The sequence below is a fragment of the Halichoeres trimaculatus genome, unplaced genomic scaffold, assembly GCF_033239565.1.
Source record: "Halichoeres trimaculatus isolate MK-OKI-2021-1 unplaced genomic scaffold, fHalTri1.1 fHalTri1_scaffold_22, whole genome shotgun sequence".
NCBI lineage: Eukaryota > Metazoa > Chordata > Actinopteri > Labriformes > Labridae > Halichoeres > Halichoeres trimaculatus.
The window spans coordinates 23,225,859-23,241,550 of NW_027437200.1; the positions used below are offsets into that span (position 1 = coordinate 23,225,859).

Here is a 15,692-nt window from a genome sequence, read left to right on the forward strand (position 1 = left end):
CCATTCTCCTCTGACCTCTGGCATCAACAAGGCATTTTGTCCCACAGAACTGCTGCTCACTGGATATTTTCTCTTTTTGGGACCATTCTCTGTAAACCCTAGAGATGGTTGTGGGTTAAAATCCCAGTAGATCAGCAGTTTCTGAAACACTCAGACCAACAACCATGCCACGTTCAAAGTCCCTTAAGTCACCTTTCTTCCCTATTCCTCGAGCTGTGATATGTGATTGGCTGATTAGAAATTTGCGTTAACGAGCAGTTGGACAGGTGTGTCAGTGTATACCTCAATGCCTTACATCAATGAACCCATCCTTATGTTTCATACAGCTCTTAACCACAAAGATACACAGTGGAGCCATGAAACACCCTCAGTAATGATTTATCAACACATAGTGCTTCATAAAACTGTGCTGAGGTCAGTCACTCTGATAAAAGATGCTGCTTCAGTTGTAAAGTCGTGGTTAAATATAAATCACATTAAATAACAAAGCCAAACAAACAAGCAGGCTGAGGGTTTCAGTGCCTCCAGACTACGGACACCTTGCATCATGAGTTTACAATCTGAGGGTTTTGTATCACTAATACCAGTGAACAGGACTTTAAAAACAAAAAAACAAAAACAAAGGTGTTTTAATCATTTTTTCATGGCTGCATTAACAAAGAAGATTTCTTAACAAACTTGATTTACCCATCATGCTTCAGTTTAAAGAAACTCCAGGAACGCTGCCTGCTGTGAGAGGAAACGGTTAACTCTGAGCAGGTGAAAGAAGCCGGAACCATGCTCACCTTATCACTTTCTCTCCTTATCACTGGTAACCATGGCAACATGCAGGCGGCACACCTTCACTAACGCTCACAGTGTCGCTATGGTGACTGTGTGAACATAAGTAGTAAAGGAATAAATAGAAACCCTGTATCGATACCTGCTATTTTTGTTTATCGTTATGAAACTCGGGTCACGCCAAGAAACGGGGTCAATTTCCCAGAAGGCTTTGTCATGATGACAACATCACATAAAGATGGGTCAAAAATTAACCATGGTGAACAAAAATCTTTTTAAACAAATATAATCAATAAACTATCACAAATTAAGGGATCTGAAGGGAGAAACTCTTTGTATATTTTTTTTAATTTTATTTTTATTTTTTAGACTATTTTTGTAGATGTGGGACTGCAAAAACACAAATTCGGGTCCAATTATTACACATCTATTTATTCAAAATTATTGAATAAAAATCAAAAATAAAATAGAAATAAAATAAAATAAATCAAAAATAAAATAGAAATAAAATAAAATAAAAAAATAAAATAAGATGATAATAAAATAAATAAAATAAAATACCATAAAATGTAATGAAATCAAATCAAATCAAATCAAATCAAATAAATAAAAAATAATAAAAAATAAAATAATATTGAAATTAAAAAATGATTCTACTCGGTGAAATATTCTTCAAACTCTTGTAAACCGTCAGATCTTCATGTAATCTAATCTTTATTTACTTTCACAGGAACTCCTCGTGTTTATGAACATGAACGCGCCAGGCTCGCTCCCGACATGTTTCGTCACGAGCCCTGGTTGGCCAACAGGATTCCACCCAGGACGGAGCGTCCAGCGCGCATGTGCAGAGCTGGAAGAAGGGGGGCGCGTGTTTGCAAAGTTTGGGGAAGTTTGCTGAAGTTTGCAGAAGTTTGGTCTGTGAGAAGGAGAGGAGAAAGTTACCAAACCTCCAGCTGGAAGACTCCCCTACACGCAGACAGGCGGAGAGACAGACAGGTTAGCTGGCCCACAGACCCCCGGACAGCTGAAGAGAGAAGGAGCTCAGAGGAGCTCAGAGGAGCTCGTAGAGGAGCTCAGAGGAGCTCGTAGAGGAGCTCGTAGAGGAGCAGACCCCGGAGGTTGCAGGGCTCCGAGGCGGGCCGAGGAGCAGCACCGCCGGGATGAAGATCGAGTTCGCCCCGCTGAACATCCCTCTGCGGAGGAGGCTGCAGACCGCGGCCACGCTGCAGTGGGTCTTCTCCTTCCTGGCTCTGGGTACCTGTCTGTCCGTCCGTCTGTCTGTCTGTCTGTCTGTCTGTCTGTCTGTCCGTCTGTCTGTCTGTCCGTCTGTCTGCCTGCCTCTCTGTCTGTCTGCCTGCCTGCCTGCCTGCCTGCCTCTCTGTCTGTCCGTCTGTCTGTCTGTCTGTCTGTCTGTCTGTCTGTCTGTCTGTCTGTCTACCTGCCTGTCTGTCTGTCTGTCTGTCTGTCTGCCTCTCTGTCTGTCTGCCTGCCTGCCTCTCTGTCTGTCTGTCTGTCTGTCTGTCTGTCTGTCTACCTGCCTGTCTGTCTGTCAATCTGTCTGTCCGTCTGTTGACCCGTCTATCTGTCTATCGGTTTGTCTGTCAAATATTTTCTCTTTCCTGCAGAAAGTCTGTCTGATGACCTGTCTGTCTCTCTTTCAGCTCAGTGCTGTCCATCTGTTGACCTGTCTGTCTCTCTCAGATATGTTTGTCTGTCTGTCTGATGACCTGTCTGTCTCTTTCAGTTCTGTCTGTCTGTCTGATGACCTGTCTGTCTCTCTCAGATATGTTTGTCTGTCTGTCTGATGACCTGTCTGTCTCTTTCAGTTCTGTCTGTCTGTCTGAAGACCTGTCTAACTCTCTCTTCCCTGTCTGTCTGTCTGGTGAACTGTCTGTCTCTCCATCAGCTTAGTGCTGTCTGTCTGATGACCTATGTGTCTCTCTCTCAGTTCACCTCTGTCTGTCTGATGACCTGTCTGTCTCTCACTAGTGCTGTCTGTCTGATGACCTGTCTGTCTCTCACTAGTGCTGTCTGTGTGATGACCTGTCTGTCTCTCCATCAGCTCAGTGCTGTCTGTCTGATGACCTGTCTGTCTCTCTTAGCTCAGTGCTGTCTGTCTGTTGACCTGTCTGTCTCTCCATCAGCTTAGTGCTGTCTGTCTGATGACCTGTCTGTCTCTCACTAGTGCTGTCTGTGTGATGACCTGTCTGTCTCTCCATCAGCTCAGTGCTATCTGTCTGATGACCCGTCTGTCTCTCTCTCAGCTCAGTGCTGTCTGTCTGATGACCTGTCTGTCTCTCCATCAGCTCAGTGCTGTCTCGCTGCCTTCGTTCTCCTGGCGCTCTCTGATTGGTGGATGCTGGCTCTGCTGTATGCTGGTTGGCTGTGGTTGGACTGGGACACACCCACCAGTGGGGGACGGAGGTCCCAGTGGGTGAGGAGCTGGAGGGTCTGGGACTTCTTCAGGGACTACTTCCCCCTCCATGTGAGTCTCTTAATGTAAAACTGACTCTGATCCTAGACCCCCAGGACTGTGAGCCCAAGACAGCAACATCGGTCCCTGAATGACTCTCTGTCTGTCTGTCTATCTGTCTGACTGTCTGTCTGTCTGTCTATCTGTCTGTCTGTCTGTCTGTCTATCTGTCTGTCTGTCTGACTGTCTGTCTGTCTGTCTGATGACCTGTCTGTCTGTCTGTTTACATCCTCAGCTGGTGAAAACCGTCGATCTGGATCCAAAGAAAAACTACATTTTTGGATTTCATCCACATGGTGAGAAAAACCTGTCTGTCTCTCTGACCTGTCTGTCTCTCTGACCTGTCTGTCTCTGACCTGTCTATCTCTGACCTGTCTGTCTCTCTCTGACCTGTCTGTCTCTCAGGGGTGCTGGTAGCAGGAGGGTTCGGTAACTTCTGCACGGAGGCGACGGGTTTCTCTCGCCTGTTTCCTGGTCTTCGGTCTCACCTCCTGATGCTCCCGTTCTGGTTCAGAGTCCCTCTCTTCAGAGACTACATCATGTGTGGAGGTACCTGTCTGTCCCTCTACCTGTCTACCTGTCTGTCTGTGGTCTGTCTTCCAGCAGACAGGCACTCTGACAGGCTCAGAGGATCTGGTCTCTGGGGGGTTGCTGACCCTGCAGTCCGTCCGTCTCACTCTTTGCTCGCGTTGAGTAAACTGTGTGACAGGTTAGTGCAGGAGGAGGCAGAGCGCCGCTCTCTGATTGGCTGAGGGAGCAGGGTGAAGTGGTTCATGTGTTCCAGACCTGCAGCCATCGATCATCTGAATCAGGTCTGGTGTGACCCCTGGTGGTCAGAGGGTGGAAGTGCAGGGAGGTGAGCTCAGAGAACAGGAGCAGACAAAGTAAACGGACGGTTTTTACTGAACGCAGCGCGACCAGGGACCAGGAGACTCTGACATCATCCACAGAGATTATCACACCAAACACTCATCAGGTTAACAGGTTTACCTCTCACCTGTCTGTCTCTCAGGCCTGGTGTCCAGCTGTAAGTCCAGCTTGTCTTACCTGGTCAGTCGACCTGGAGGTGGGAATGTGGCGGTCGTCGCAGTGGGCGGAGCTCCAGAGGCTCTGGACGCTCGACCTGGAGCTTTAAAACTACAGGTACACCTCCACACCTGATCCAAGACCCCGGATTAATCCAGGATTAAAGATTTCTTTAAACACAGATTCCTCTGTCTGCGTTCCAGGTCCTCAACAGGAAGGGCTTCATCAAACTGGCCCTCAAACACGGGTAAGAGGAGCCGACCCACAGGTGGTCTAAAGGGGCGGGGCTACCTACCGTCCACTGACTGTGTTTGTGTGTGTTCAGAGCTCAGCTGGTTCCGGTCTTTTCCTTCGGGGAGAACGAGCTCTTCGATCAGATGGAGAATCCAACGGGCTCTCCTCTGAGGAGGCTGCAGGTCAGAGGTCAAACCACACGTGTCGAGAAACGTTTATGAAACAGAACTAAAGTTGAAAAAGTGAAACTGTTGTTTACACGCAAGGTTTGTTTGGATGTCTCGTTCTTAGAGACGTAAATCAGCCTCAGACTGAACACGAAGCTTTAACATAAAGTAAAAACAGTTTAACATCAGATTTCTGCGTGACTGAAAAACAAACAAAAAATCTGACATTGACTTTCAGATTTTCCAAAACTAAAAATGAAGATGTCAAATTTTTTAACATCAAACATGTTTATTTAAAGTTTTGTTTATTCAAAAAGCTTTCAATTTTTTCTTCAGGATTTTTTTTTTATTGGCCAAAACTTTTTTGTCTCTTCTTTTTAATTTGGGATGTTTCTTTTTTGTTCTCATTAAAAAAAAAAAAAAAAATTAAAACGTTTTTGGGAGGTTTTTCAAAGTATTTTAATTTTACACAGGTTTAAATCAAGTTACAATTTTTTAGTTTTAATTTTGTTTTGTTTTTTTTTACATTTTTTATTCGTGTAAAAATTTATTATTATTATATTATTATAGTAGTGTATATATGTTTCCTTTTATTCAAGTATATTTAGAGTTTTATTTGTAACAAATTAAACTTTTATGAGTGTTTAACGTTTCAGTTTAATTCAACAAATTTAATATTAGCGGGGTTTTTTCTTTCTTTTTTTGAGTTTTTTTTTTTATTATTATTATTTTCATTTCGAACATGAGGTTAAAGTGAAATCTCTGTCAAAGACAGAAAAAAATACAAAACAAAACAAACAGACATTATCTAATCACATATTGGAAAAGTTAAGTTTTAAACATTTTGGTTCACAGGGTTTTTAAAAGTTAAACAAATCTTCCCAAGTTTACATTTTCTTTGAGTCTAGGGATGAATTTTACAGTGCATTTTTTGACTTAATCATTTTTTTAAGCTGTATAAAATGTTTTATTCATATTTTCACAGATTATGTTTGTGTAGAGTTAGCATGTTCTCCTTGTTTAACTGGTAGCTAACATGGTTAGCATGTTGTTCTCTGTCCATAGAACCGTCTGCAAAGCATCATGGGAGTGGCGATGCCTCTGTTTCACGCCCGGGGGGTCTTTCAGTACAGTTTTGGATTAATGCCGTACAGGAAGCCCATCCACACCGTCGGTACGAGCACAAATCGCTCAACACCTCGACGACTTATTTACCCTCAGATCCTCCACAGCCTGACACAGAATGTTAATAACTCTGTCACCGCCTCCTGTTTTCAGTGGGGTCCCCCATCCCGGTGGTCCAGACTCCCAGTCCAACCAGTGAGGACATCGAGAATCTTCATCAAGTTTACATGAAGAGTCTGACACAGCTGTTTGAGCAGCACAAAGAATCCTACGGCATCAGCGAGGACCAACATCTCACGTTTATATAACAACAACTCAAAACAATCTGTTCATACACATGTATATTAACACCTCACATTATACAAAACAACTCAATCTGTTTACACATGTTTATATAACACCAACATTACTTTAACAACCTGTTTATACACGAGTATAAAGACCTCACATTTATATAACATCATTTCAAACAGTCTGTTTATACATCTGTATATAATCACCTCACCTTATCATCAACATCAACATCAACATCAACCTCTTAGCGTAGCATTGATTTAACTGAAGAGTTATCTCCTCTGATGATGCTAACACTGTTAGCATTGGTTTCACAGAGTATTTATCTATCTTAAGGTACAAACGGATGACTGATTAAGCTATGCTACGGTGTTAGCATCCAGCATGGCTGTTACAGGGTTTGGTTCTGGGTGGGGGATGCTAACAAAGTTAGCAGCAGCTATCAACTTGGCTGAAGCTTGCTAGCACGATTCAAAGCCCACAAGTTTGACTGATGATTTCAGAAGTGCTAACGGTTGGATTCATTTCAATGTGCTATGCTAACAGTGTAGCTGTGGTGCATTTCAGAGCAATGTAAGAAAAAATATGTGTTTTCTATTTTTCCAAAAATGTGTAACATATGATGTTCAGATGACTGGCAGGAGTCTGTGACATCACAGTTACATTAAAGAGCCAAAGACTGAATCTGATTGGTTGAATTTTTGTTATTGCGTTATGAGTTGGAGAAAAAAAATCAGCCTCCAGAAAACTTTATTTACAGTTTGATCTCAGCTTTGTGATCAGATCATCCATAAATTCATCAGAATTAATTTTTAAAAAAGTATTTTTTTACTTTAAACTATTCCCTTAAACAGCCAATCAAAACAAACGTCACGTGTCAGGTTTAGAAATCAACACCCCAAGCCCCTCCACTGCGCAGACTCCTCCCAGTCAGACCTCCACGCGCACGCGCCTCGCTCGTTCTCAGCTCCTCCACGCACAGCCAGGTCCCGTATCCACAGAGACCAGGGAGAGACGGATGGTCCTGCTCAGACTTCAGGGAGCCGGACCTGAGGATGACGAGGAGGATGAAGGTGAAGATGAAGCCGTCTGCTCGCTGCTCATTGGCTCCTGTGTAGAGGCGCGTGCTGCTCTCCCAGCTGCCGGAGGACTGAGAGAAGAAGAGGAAGAAGAAGAAGAAGAAGAAGAAGAGGAAAAGTTTGTGTTCACAGAAAGAGGACAAACTCTGCGGCACTTTGATGGACTGACAGAGTCCAAACCGTAGAAGAAGAAGTCGGCGGAGTTCCTGTTCAAACTTTTTGATCTGAAAACTCCGCGCGCGCTCCCGCAGGCTCTGAAGCTGGCCCGCGCATGCTCCGTCCTCAGCTGTTGAGATTCGTGAAGAATGGACCGATTGTGTCAGCGGGCCTGGGCGTGACGTCATTGGTGGGAGGGAAGGAGGCGCGCGACCGCGGGATAGTCGAGGACGCGCTTGAGCTGGGCGCATGCACGTGAGTGTTTGTTTATGAGTGTTTTTATTTGCTGTTTGCTGTTGTTTACGATGTTTGTCCGGTGTTAGACTGAGAGTTTGATGAGTTTGGTTATTTTTGTTGTTTGGAAACTTAAGTTTTAGTTTAATGCAACAAAATAAAACACAAGAAAACTTTTATTTTAAGTTGTTGACATAAATCATGGAATGAGCAGTGTTAATGTCAGATTACAGTCCAGGTTCAGGAGGTCTCACATAAACCCGAGACTTTGGTTTGAACCCGCGGTGATATTAAATGAACCACAGATCCTGACTCTGAGTTTTCACCGTTTGATCTTTAATAAAAGTCTGAGGCCGGATCTCAAAGGGGGCAGAGTAAAACCAGCGGTAGGAGACTCTGAGGTGAGACTTTTCTCACACAGGTGTGTTCTCATCCCTGTTTTATGACCTGGCTCACATGAACCACACAAAGGCCCAAGTTGAGCTTCTGGTTTGAGGGCGTGTGACGGGTTAACTGAGCCGGGGTGATGCAGTTTTTGCGAGACTGAGGCCAACCACAGAAACCAGACTCTCACAAACAGGATCCGATAATAGAGCAGACTCAGAGCCAGCTGTTGGTGTTTCAGAGAGAACATGAAGGCTGCATCTGAGGACAGAAAGCATCCCTGACACGGCGACTTTTCCACGCTGCAGAGGATGCATCAGGAGCGTCCTGCATGACCCAACACTGGGGTCTGCAACCTTTACCTTCATAGGAGCCGTTTAGCCTCAGCTCACCTGGATTAAAGTCACTCAGGAGCCACAAAATCTACTTTGTCTTCACTGTAAATGCAAAATAGTGCATGAATTTGAAACATTAGAAATCTAGTGAATAATTAAACAAGAAAATTTTGTGTTTATAAAATTTTTGATGTTCTGTCCCTTTTTTAAAATGTTCAATATGTTTGCAAAAATTAAAAAAATAGAAAACTAAGTAGTACCATAGTTCATAAACTAGCAAAATTTAAGATATTTCAGTAAGATTGCAATTTTTTTCAAGAAATTAAATACAAATACAAAAAAGGAAAAAAAATGTCTGAAATTGCAAAAAAAAATTAAATTCAAAACTGTTCTAAAATTTCTGTAAGTTGCAAAAAAATATTTTAATTTTAATTTTAAATAATTTTTAAAAAATTAGAAAAAAATGCAGATATTAACAAAAGTGAAATTTAAAAATTTGCAAAATCTTAGTTATTTCAGTAAGATTGCATTCTTTTTTCAAGAAATTAAATACAAAAAAAGGCAAAAATTGCAAAAAATTCGAAATTTCAAAACTGTTTGAAAATTTTAATAAATTTGCAAAAAATAATATTTAAAATATTTTTTTTTAAAATAGAATAAAATGCAGATATTAGAAAAAAAGGAAATTTATTTCAGTAAGATTGCGATTTGTCTTTCAAAAATTTAAATACAAAAAAGACAAAAAAAATGGCTGAAATTGCAAAAAAAATTGAAATTTCAAAACTGCTATAAAATTTAATAAATTTGCAAAAAAATATTTTAATAGTATTATTTAAAATTGTTTTTTAAAAAAAAATTAGAAAAAATGCAGATATTAGAAAAAAAATGAAATTTTAAAATTTGCAAAATCTAAACAAAAATTTGGAATATTGATCTCTAAATTTGTAAAAAAAAAAAAAAAAAAATCTACAAAAAATTAATTTCAAAAATTTTTCAAAAAGTTGAAAAAAGTAAATAACTAATTTGACAAACAATTAATACATAATAGAATGATGAATTAAAATCTGTATTTTATTGATATTTTTTCAAATCTACAGGGAGCCACAGCAAAGGAGTTAGAGAGTCGCAGGTTGCAGACCCCTGACCGTACAGATCCCACAATGCTTTGTTCTCAAACCTCAAAAAACGCAGCACACTGAACCAGTTTACATAGGTCCTCTTAAAGACGTCTGCTTTAAATTTAGACAAATGCTGTTTGTGCACACGGCCCATTGGTGCAACTCTTTTCAACTTTCTCAAAACTTTTGGTGAATTCTGTGTTCTGCAAATATCAGAGTGATGCACGGGGGAAGGAAAGGAGGTTTTGGCTCATGCAGGGCTGAGGCGAACCCAGAAATAAGGGCGTCCTGAGCCTCTTTTCCACCTAGAGAGATCTACCAAAAGCTGCTTCTGTTCAGTTATAGCCCCACCTACAGGCCTGGCATGCTTACTCCAGCTTGTTCAGTGTAAACACAGATTTTTGTCACTGCATTTTGCTTTTTGGAGTGAAACGCTGACGTGTAAACGGGGCAGAACAGAGCTACAGTCTTTAGCATGCCCAGATTAGCCTCGAACTGAAAGCAGAAACTTGATGTAAAGAGGCGGCTGGAGAGATGGCACAACATCTAACCCTGTGAATAAAAAAAAAGTGCTGCTGCACATCTCTGCGTGCTCTCTTCCTCTAAATAAGAGGAAATAAACTGAGCAGTGAATGATGAGACGTGTTTTTAGTCTGCCGATGGTGCAGCTGGCCAGACAAAAAACATCCTGAGCTCTACTGAGCATGTGCAGCTTTCCCAAACAGGTTTGTCAAACTTTTGGATTCGGTCCAATTAAATCCCACACAGGTCGAGCATCCTGGGAGAGATGTCGCTCGAAAGTCAGGAAAACCCGAGTTTAGCTGCAGTTTGCTCTGAGGTTGTTTAAAGTTGAAGCTCTCAGGTGTGACGTGACGTTCAGGGCAGTAAAAATGCACCAACTGTGACTGTCTCAACAGTTAAAATCCTGCAGAACCTGAACTGAACATTCACACACCCGCACACACACACACACACGCACACACATGCACGTTAATCCAGGTTGTGCAACATGCAGCAGACTGAAGCAACCAGCAACAGAAGAGAGTGAGTCAGAGGAAACAGGAAACTCAGGAGGAGGAGAAGAAAGGAGTTTGAGACGAAAGCTACAGGCGACAGACACTTACCATGAGAGAAAGGGAGAAGGGGGGAGACAGGCTGCGAGGTGAGACAGTTTAACTCAACGCCGTGTGTAACTTCAGGCTCTGCTGTGTTTGTTTTCAGACATTATGGGGACACACCTTAGTCCAAACTGTGAGGACGTGTCTGTTCAGGGGACAGCAGCCGGTGAGTTCAGACCTGGTTCAGGATCAGGTGAGGTCGGCCAGGTGCAGGCGTCAGACTTCACTCCTCAGAGTTTATTCGTGATGACCTCACAGAGGTCGCCACATTTTAGGCAAACGTCCTCGTAACTCACAAAAACGTGTTTTTTCTCCCTGTGTTTCAGTGGGTCTGTAGAGTGTGTGTGTGTGTGTGTGTGTGTGTGTGTGTGAGGATGAGCGGTGGCAAAAAGAGGAGCGGCTTCCAGATCACCAGCGTGACCTCAGACTTTAACCAACCCCCAGCCGGCCAATCAGCTCCCAGTATGGTCCTGAGCGTCCTCCAATCAGCAGCGGCGTCCTGCAGCCCTCAGGGAAGCTCCTCCCAGCCCACCACGCCCTCTCTGAAAAGGAAATACATTTCCCATGATTCCTCAGGGGCAGGAGCGGGCTGTTCCTCCAGGTTCAGAGTGGTGAGGCTGGCGGCCGGCGGCGCCGGTGGCGGTCCTTACCGTCGGGGACGATGGACTTGCACAGACGTCATGGAGCGGCAGGAAGGGGCGGGCTTCCGGCGAGTGATGGACACCATGAGACACGCGCACTCGCTGGAGTCCTTGGAGCTGATTGGTCGGGACTTGGACAGAGGTGAAGTCCACTCACAGGACGGCGCTCACTTGCTGGCTCAGCCAATCAGAGGCAGGGAGAGGTTTGGACTTGTACTGCGCAGCGGACCTCCTTCCCCGACTCACCAAGAGCCCATCAACATCCGGCTCATGGACTCTAAGGAACCAGAACAGAACTCTACCCCTCCCCCTCCCTCGCCCCGCCCACGAAACATCCCTCCTCCTCTACGATTGGACGTGGACGCAGCTGGGCGGGTACTAACACACAAACCTACATTCCTATTGGTCGATGAGTTACGCAGCTACACTCAGACTCACCTGTCTCTCTCTCTGTCCTCAGTCCGTCCTCAGACTGTCTCACTCTCAGCCCAGCTCCCCCCCTGCTGGAGTCTTCCACCCCACCCTGACCCCCATCCAGACCCCAGCTGTGTTCAGTCTGGACCAAACCATGTTCAACCTGCCGGGGGACGCCAGGTACAGTCATGAGGGGAGGGGTTTAAAGTCAGGGAGGTGTGGGTGTAGAGAGGAGAGTCGTCAGCATACAGTCAGATACACTGACGATGATGATGTCAGTGATCAGGTGATCACCTGTCGCTGCCACCTGTTCGTTACACCTGACACCTACGATGAGAAAATCAAAGAGGGGCCCCTACAACACACTCACACTCACACACACTCACTCACACACATTTATAGCGTCAGTGTGAATGCAGCTAAACTTAAGCTCACACCAGTGTGACACACAGCTGACCTGCATACCACACACACACACACACACGCACATACAAATCTATTTTCACTGCTGGGGTAATCAGCTGATTTTGCAATGGGAGAAAGTGTGTGTGAGTGTGTGTGGGATTAGATCAAACAGAGGAGTGTTTCTCTCGGCGTGCTAACAGGAAGTCTGAATGTTTAAGATTCGATAATCTGCTGCGGATTTTAATCCTGAAAACATCCCGTTAAAACCTCCTGAAATGCGTCTTCCGCTTCCTGTCGTCTCCTCAGATCATAAGTCTTGTTATGCTGTGTTGTTTTTCATGATTTCCCCCTTTCAGAAAAAAAGCCATGTGACCACTTTAAAAGTCAGAAAAGTTTTTATTTTTATGGAGTAATAAATTTTTCACAGTGTGATAAACACATCTTTCAGAACCAGCGTGGGAATCAGGAGGAAAACATCCAAACTTGTGAATAAAGCTCTGTGTTCACACTCCCTGAGTGGGCGGGAAGAGAATCTGGCTGCTCTCCTCCTATTGGCTGAGACAGTGAGTGGGCGGGAGCTGGAATGGTAAAGCAGCCAATGAGAGCGCAGAGAGTGAGTGTGTTGGTGTAGAAGGGGGCGGGGCCTCGTGAAGTTTGTGGTTCAGAGAAAACAGAGGGACAGAGCTCAGATGGAAGAGGGGAGACCCCTGAGAGGGCGCTGCTGATTGGACGAGGGGTTCAGCTTTTCAAAATAAAAGACAACAGACGGATTAAAATCAGAGATTACCTGAAACCTCAACATGGATTATCAAACCAAAAACCTGGACAACGGACTTCAACCCTGAATATGGGACTACAGACCCTAACGAGCATCTAATCTCACAATGGACAACAAACCTGATCAAGGAATATCTGGATTATAATCTGTGATTGGACCCTGTAGCTGAGCTGTGATTGGCTGATAATGTTCGGCAGCGTAAAGAAAACGATCATGGGGCGGAGCCAAACTCCATCTCCTCCTTGTCCCCGCCCTCAGCGCCGACCCCCCTCCACCCCGCCTCTCCCTTTAAGGACTCTGCAGCTCGTCGCCAAGAAACCAGAAACATCCGTAGTGCTACGGGATCACAGGAGGGTCAAAGGTCACGTCTCAGGTGTCAGGGATTCCTGGCCCGGTGCGGGGCCGATGACCTCGGAGCAAAAACTGAGGACAGGTAACAGGTCGACGTCTCAGCCAATCACAGCCAGCAGACGTCACATGACCTCGTTAGCTCCGCCCACCATGATGTCACAGAACACTCTGCTGCCCCCTCACCCTCATTGGTCAGTCCCTGTGCGAGCATCACCAAGTGGGCGGGGCTCTGAAGCCAGCATGATGTCACTGCTGCTGTTCTGCCACAGGTAACCTGGACGTATCACCTGGGGAGTCTCAGAGTCATGTGATCGGAGTCATGTGATTAGATGTTGAAGGTGTTGAAGGGGTCTGTCTAAATGCTGGTCACCTGGTGGATCCAGGTGTTTGGGTCTGAGGTGTGACCTGCCCTGTTTGATCAGTGTTTTAAACAGGCTGTCTGTCTCTCACCTGCCTGTCTCTCACCTGCCTGTCTCTCACCTGTCTGTCTCTCACCTGTCTGTCTCTCACCTGTCTGTCTCTCACCTGTCTTGCAGTAGTTCCAGTAACAGTTTGATGGCCATCGACAACAAAATTGAGCAGGCGATGGTGAGTCCTGTTCACACTGATTCAAACAACTCATGATGAGACTCCGCCCTCTGCTGGACGAACCATGGCACTGCATCTAAACTGATCTGTGTGTGCGTGTGTGTGTGTGTGTGTGTGTGTGTGTGTGTGTGTGTAGGACCTGGTGAAGAGCCACCTGATGCTGGCGGTCAGAGAGGAGGTGGAGCTCCTGAGAGAACAGATCAGGGAGCTGCAGGAGAAGAACCAGCACCTGGAGAGGGAGAACCACATCCTGAGAACACTCACACACAATATACACAACACCTAATACATACAACATACACAACATTTAACACACACATTAATTACACACAATATAGAAAAAAAATTACACAACACATAACACACAGACTCTACAAAGATACACACACTCCTTAGCTGAGTGTGTGTGTCTCTTTAAGGATTTAAACAGTCCATGAGGACTCATGAGGAGCTCAGTGACCACGATCAGACAAACGATGAAGATGATGATGATGATTGAGATTTGATTCTAATAAATTAATAAAGACTAACTGAACACACACACAAACTGTTGGTTTGTTTGTTAAGGGATACAAAAGCAGATCCAGGCCTGACAGACAAAACTCAGGGTAAAATGAGGTTTACAGAAACCTGACAGACAGAACTCAGGGTATAAAGGGGGTGACAGCAGCCTTACAGACAAACTCGAGGTATAAAGTAATAGACAGCCTTACAGACAAAGCTGCTGGCGTAAAGAATAAAGAGGTAGTTTGAAGCCTAAAAGGCAAAAGTCAGGGTATTAAAAGGTAGCTTGAGCCTGACAGACACAACTCAGGGTAAAAAGAGGTAGATAGAAGGCTGACAGCTAAAACTCAGGGTATAAAGGGGGAGACAGCCTTAAAGACCAGACTGCAGGTGTAAAGAATAAAGAGCTAGATAAAAGCCTCAAAGACAAGACTCGGGGTATAAAGAGGTAGACAGCAGCCTTACAGACAAAACTGCTGGCATAAAGAAAAGAAAGGTATATTGAAGCCTAAAAGACAAAAGTCAGGGTAAAAAGAGATGGATAGAAGCTTTACTGACAAAACTCAGGGTATAAAGAGTGTAACAGACTTAGGCAATAAAAAGGTAGCATGCAGTCTGATCGACAACAGACTTCAAAGAAGAAGCTTGCAGCCTAACATACAAAACCCAGGGTATAAAAAGGTGGCTTGCTTCCTGACAGACGAAACCCAGGGTTCAGAAAGGAATATTGCAGTGTGACAGGCAAATTTCAGGGTATTAAGATACTTATTAAAGACTAGCTGAAAAAACCTACAGTTAACATTTCAAAGTGCAGCCTTTCAGGCAAAACTAAGGGTAAAGAGAAGCAGAATACACCATAAAGATAAGCTAGTGAAAGTTATGTAGACAAGCAAAGGAACACACAAAACTTTTATGGTTATTAATCTAAATGTTTTCTCAAATGTAGCTGCCATGAAGCCTGAAAGTCAAAACTCAGGATATAAAGACAGATTAATGACTGATTACAAAATATAAAGATGCAATTTACAGCCTGAGATTTAAAACTAAGGGTAAAATAAGCAGATTGAAGCCTGGTAGACAAAACTCAGGGGAATAAAAAGACGCATTAAAGACTGATAAAAAGAAAACAGGATAAAAAGATGCAGCTTGCAGCCTGGGAGACAAAACTCGGGGTACAAAGACCTACGAAGACACTTTTTATATCCTTTGATTTCTCCTTTACATGTTGACATCTCCTCACACACACTTTATTTACGTTCATGGCGCTCTGTGTGACATCATCTGGGAGGAAAAGCTGCTCGGGGAGTGTGTGAAGGGAGCAGAGGAGGAGTCCCGAGCAGAGGAAATGTTTGTTCCTCAGAGGGAGGAAGAGGAAAAGAGAATTGTTGGAGTGAAATGAAAAACATGTTTTGATCCCAGAGGGAAAAAAAAACAACATGATTTTTTATTTTCAACGTGAAACTGAATCATCATCCTCTCCATTCTTCT

General features: G+C 44.0%; 2 protein-coding genes across 4 annotated transcripts; both read left to right on the forward strand.

Moving 5' to 3' along the window:
• The first annotated feature begins 1,574 nt into the window (after window positions 1-1,574).
• On the forward strand, window positions 1,575-6,776 carry mogat3a (monoacylglycerol O-acyltransferase 3a). 2 transcript variants are annotated; one of them, XM_074699030.1, is made up of 10 exons: window positions 1,575-1,833; window positions 1,868-2,034; window positions 3,087-3,265; window positions 3,489-3,549; window positions 3,659-3,802; window positions 4,266-4,396; window positions 4,483-4,526; window positions 4,605-4,695; window positions 5,746-5,854; window positions 5,959-6,776. In XM_074699030.1, exons 2-10 carry the CDS (start codon window positions 1,941-1,943, stop codon window positions 6,111-6,113), a joined length of 1,008 nt encoding a protein of 335 aa, XP_074555131.1. In that variant the 5' UTR covers window positions 1,575-1,833; window positions 1,868-1,940; the 3' UTR covers window positions 6,114-6,776. The 2 variants fall into 2 exon arrangements, with proteins under 2 accessions (XP_074555131.1, XP_074555130.1); XM_074699029.1 differs by having other exon boundaries at window positions 1,575-1,815; window positions 1,848-2,034.
• Window positions 6,777-7,041: 265 nt separating this feature from the next.
• Window positions 7,042-14,239, forward strand: tsc22d4 (TSC22 domain family member 4). Of its 2 annotated transcripts, none has more exons than XM_074699036.1 (6): window positions 7,042-7,589; window positions 10,627-10,716; window positions 10,850-11,539; window positions 11,625-11,758; window positions 13,649-13,700; window positions 13,837-14,239. In XM_074699036.1, the coding sequence occupies exons 1-6, from the start codon at window positions 7,584-7,586 to the stop codon at window positions 13,984-13,986; spliced, it is 1,122 nt and encodes a 373-aa protein (XP_074555137.1). In that variant the 5' UTR covers window positions 7,042-7,583; the 3' UTR covers window positions 13,987-14,239. The 2 variants fall into 2 exon arrangements, with proteins under 2 accessions (XP_074555137.1, XP_074555138.1); XM_074699037.1 differs by having other exon boundaries at window positions 7,044-7,589; window positions 10,627-10,689.
• Window positions 14,240-15,692: the final 1,453 nt, after the last annotated feature.

Bases quoted from the DNA above. Each gene is read 5' to 3' on its own strand.
- mogat3a (XM_074699029.1), top strand. From the start codon at position 1,621: ATGTGCAGAGCTGGAAGAAGGGGGGCGCGTGTTTGCAAAGTTTGGGGA. The intron at 3,266-3,488 runs GTGAGTCTCTTA...TTACATCCTCAG, and splicing joins GGGACTACTTCCCCCTCCAT to CTGGTGAAAACCGTCGATCT. The intron at 4,696-5,745 runs GTCAGAGGTCAA...CTCTGTCCATAG, and splicing joins CTCCTCTGAGGAGGCTGCAG to AACCGTCTGCAAAGCATCAT.
- tsc22d4 (XM_074699036.1), top strand. The intron at 11,540-11,624 runs GTACTAACACAC...CTCTGTCCTCAG, and splicing joins ACGTGGACGCAGCTGGGCGG to TCCGTCCTCAGACTGTCTCA. The intron at 11,759-13,648 runs GTACAGTCATGA...CCTGTCTTGCAG, and splicing joins AACCTGCCGGGGGACGCCAG to TAGTTCCAGTAACAGTTTGA.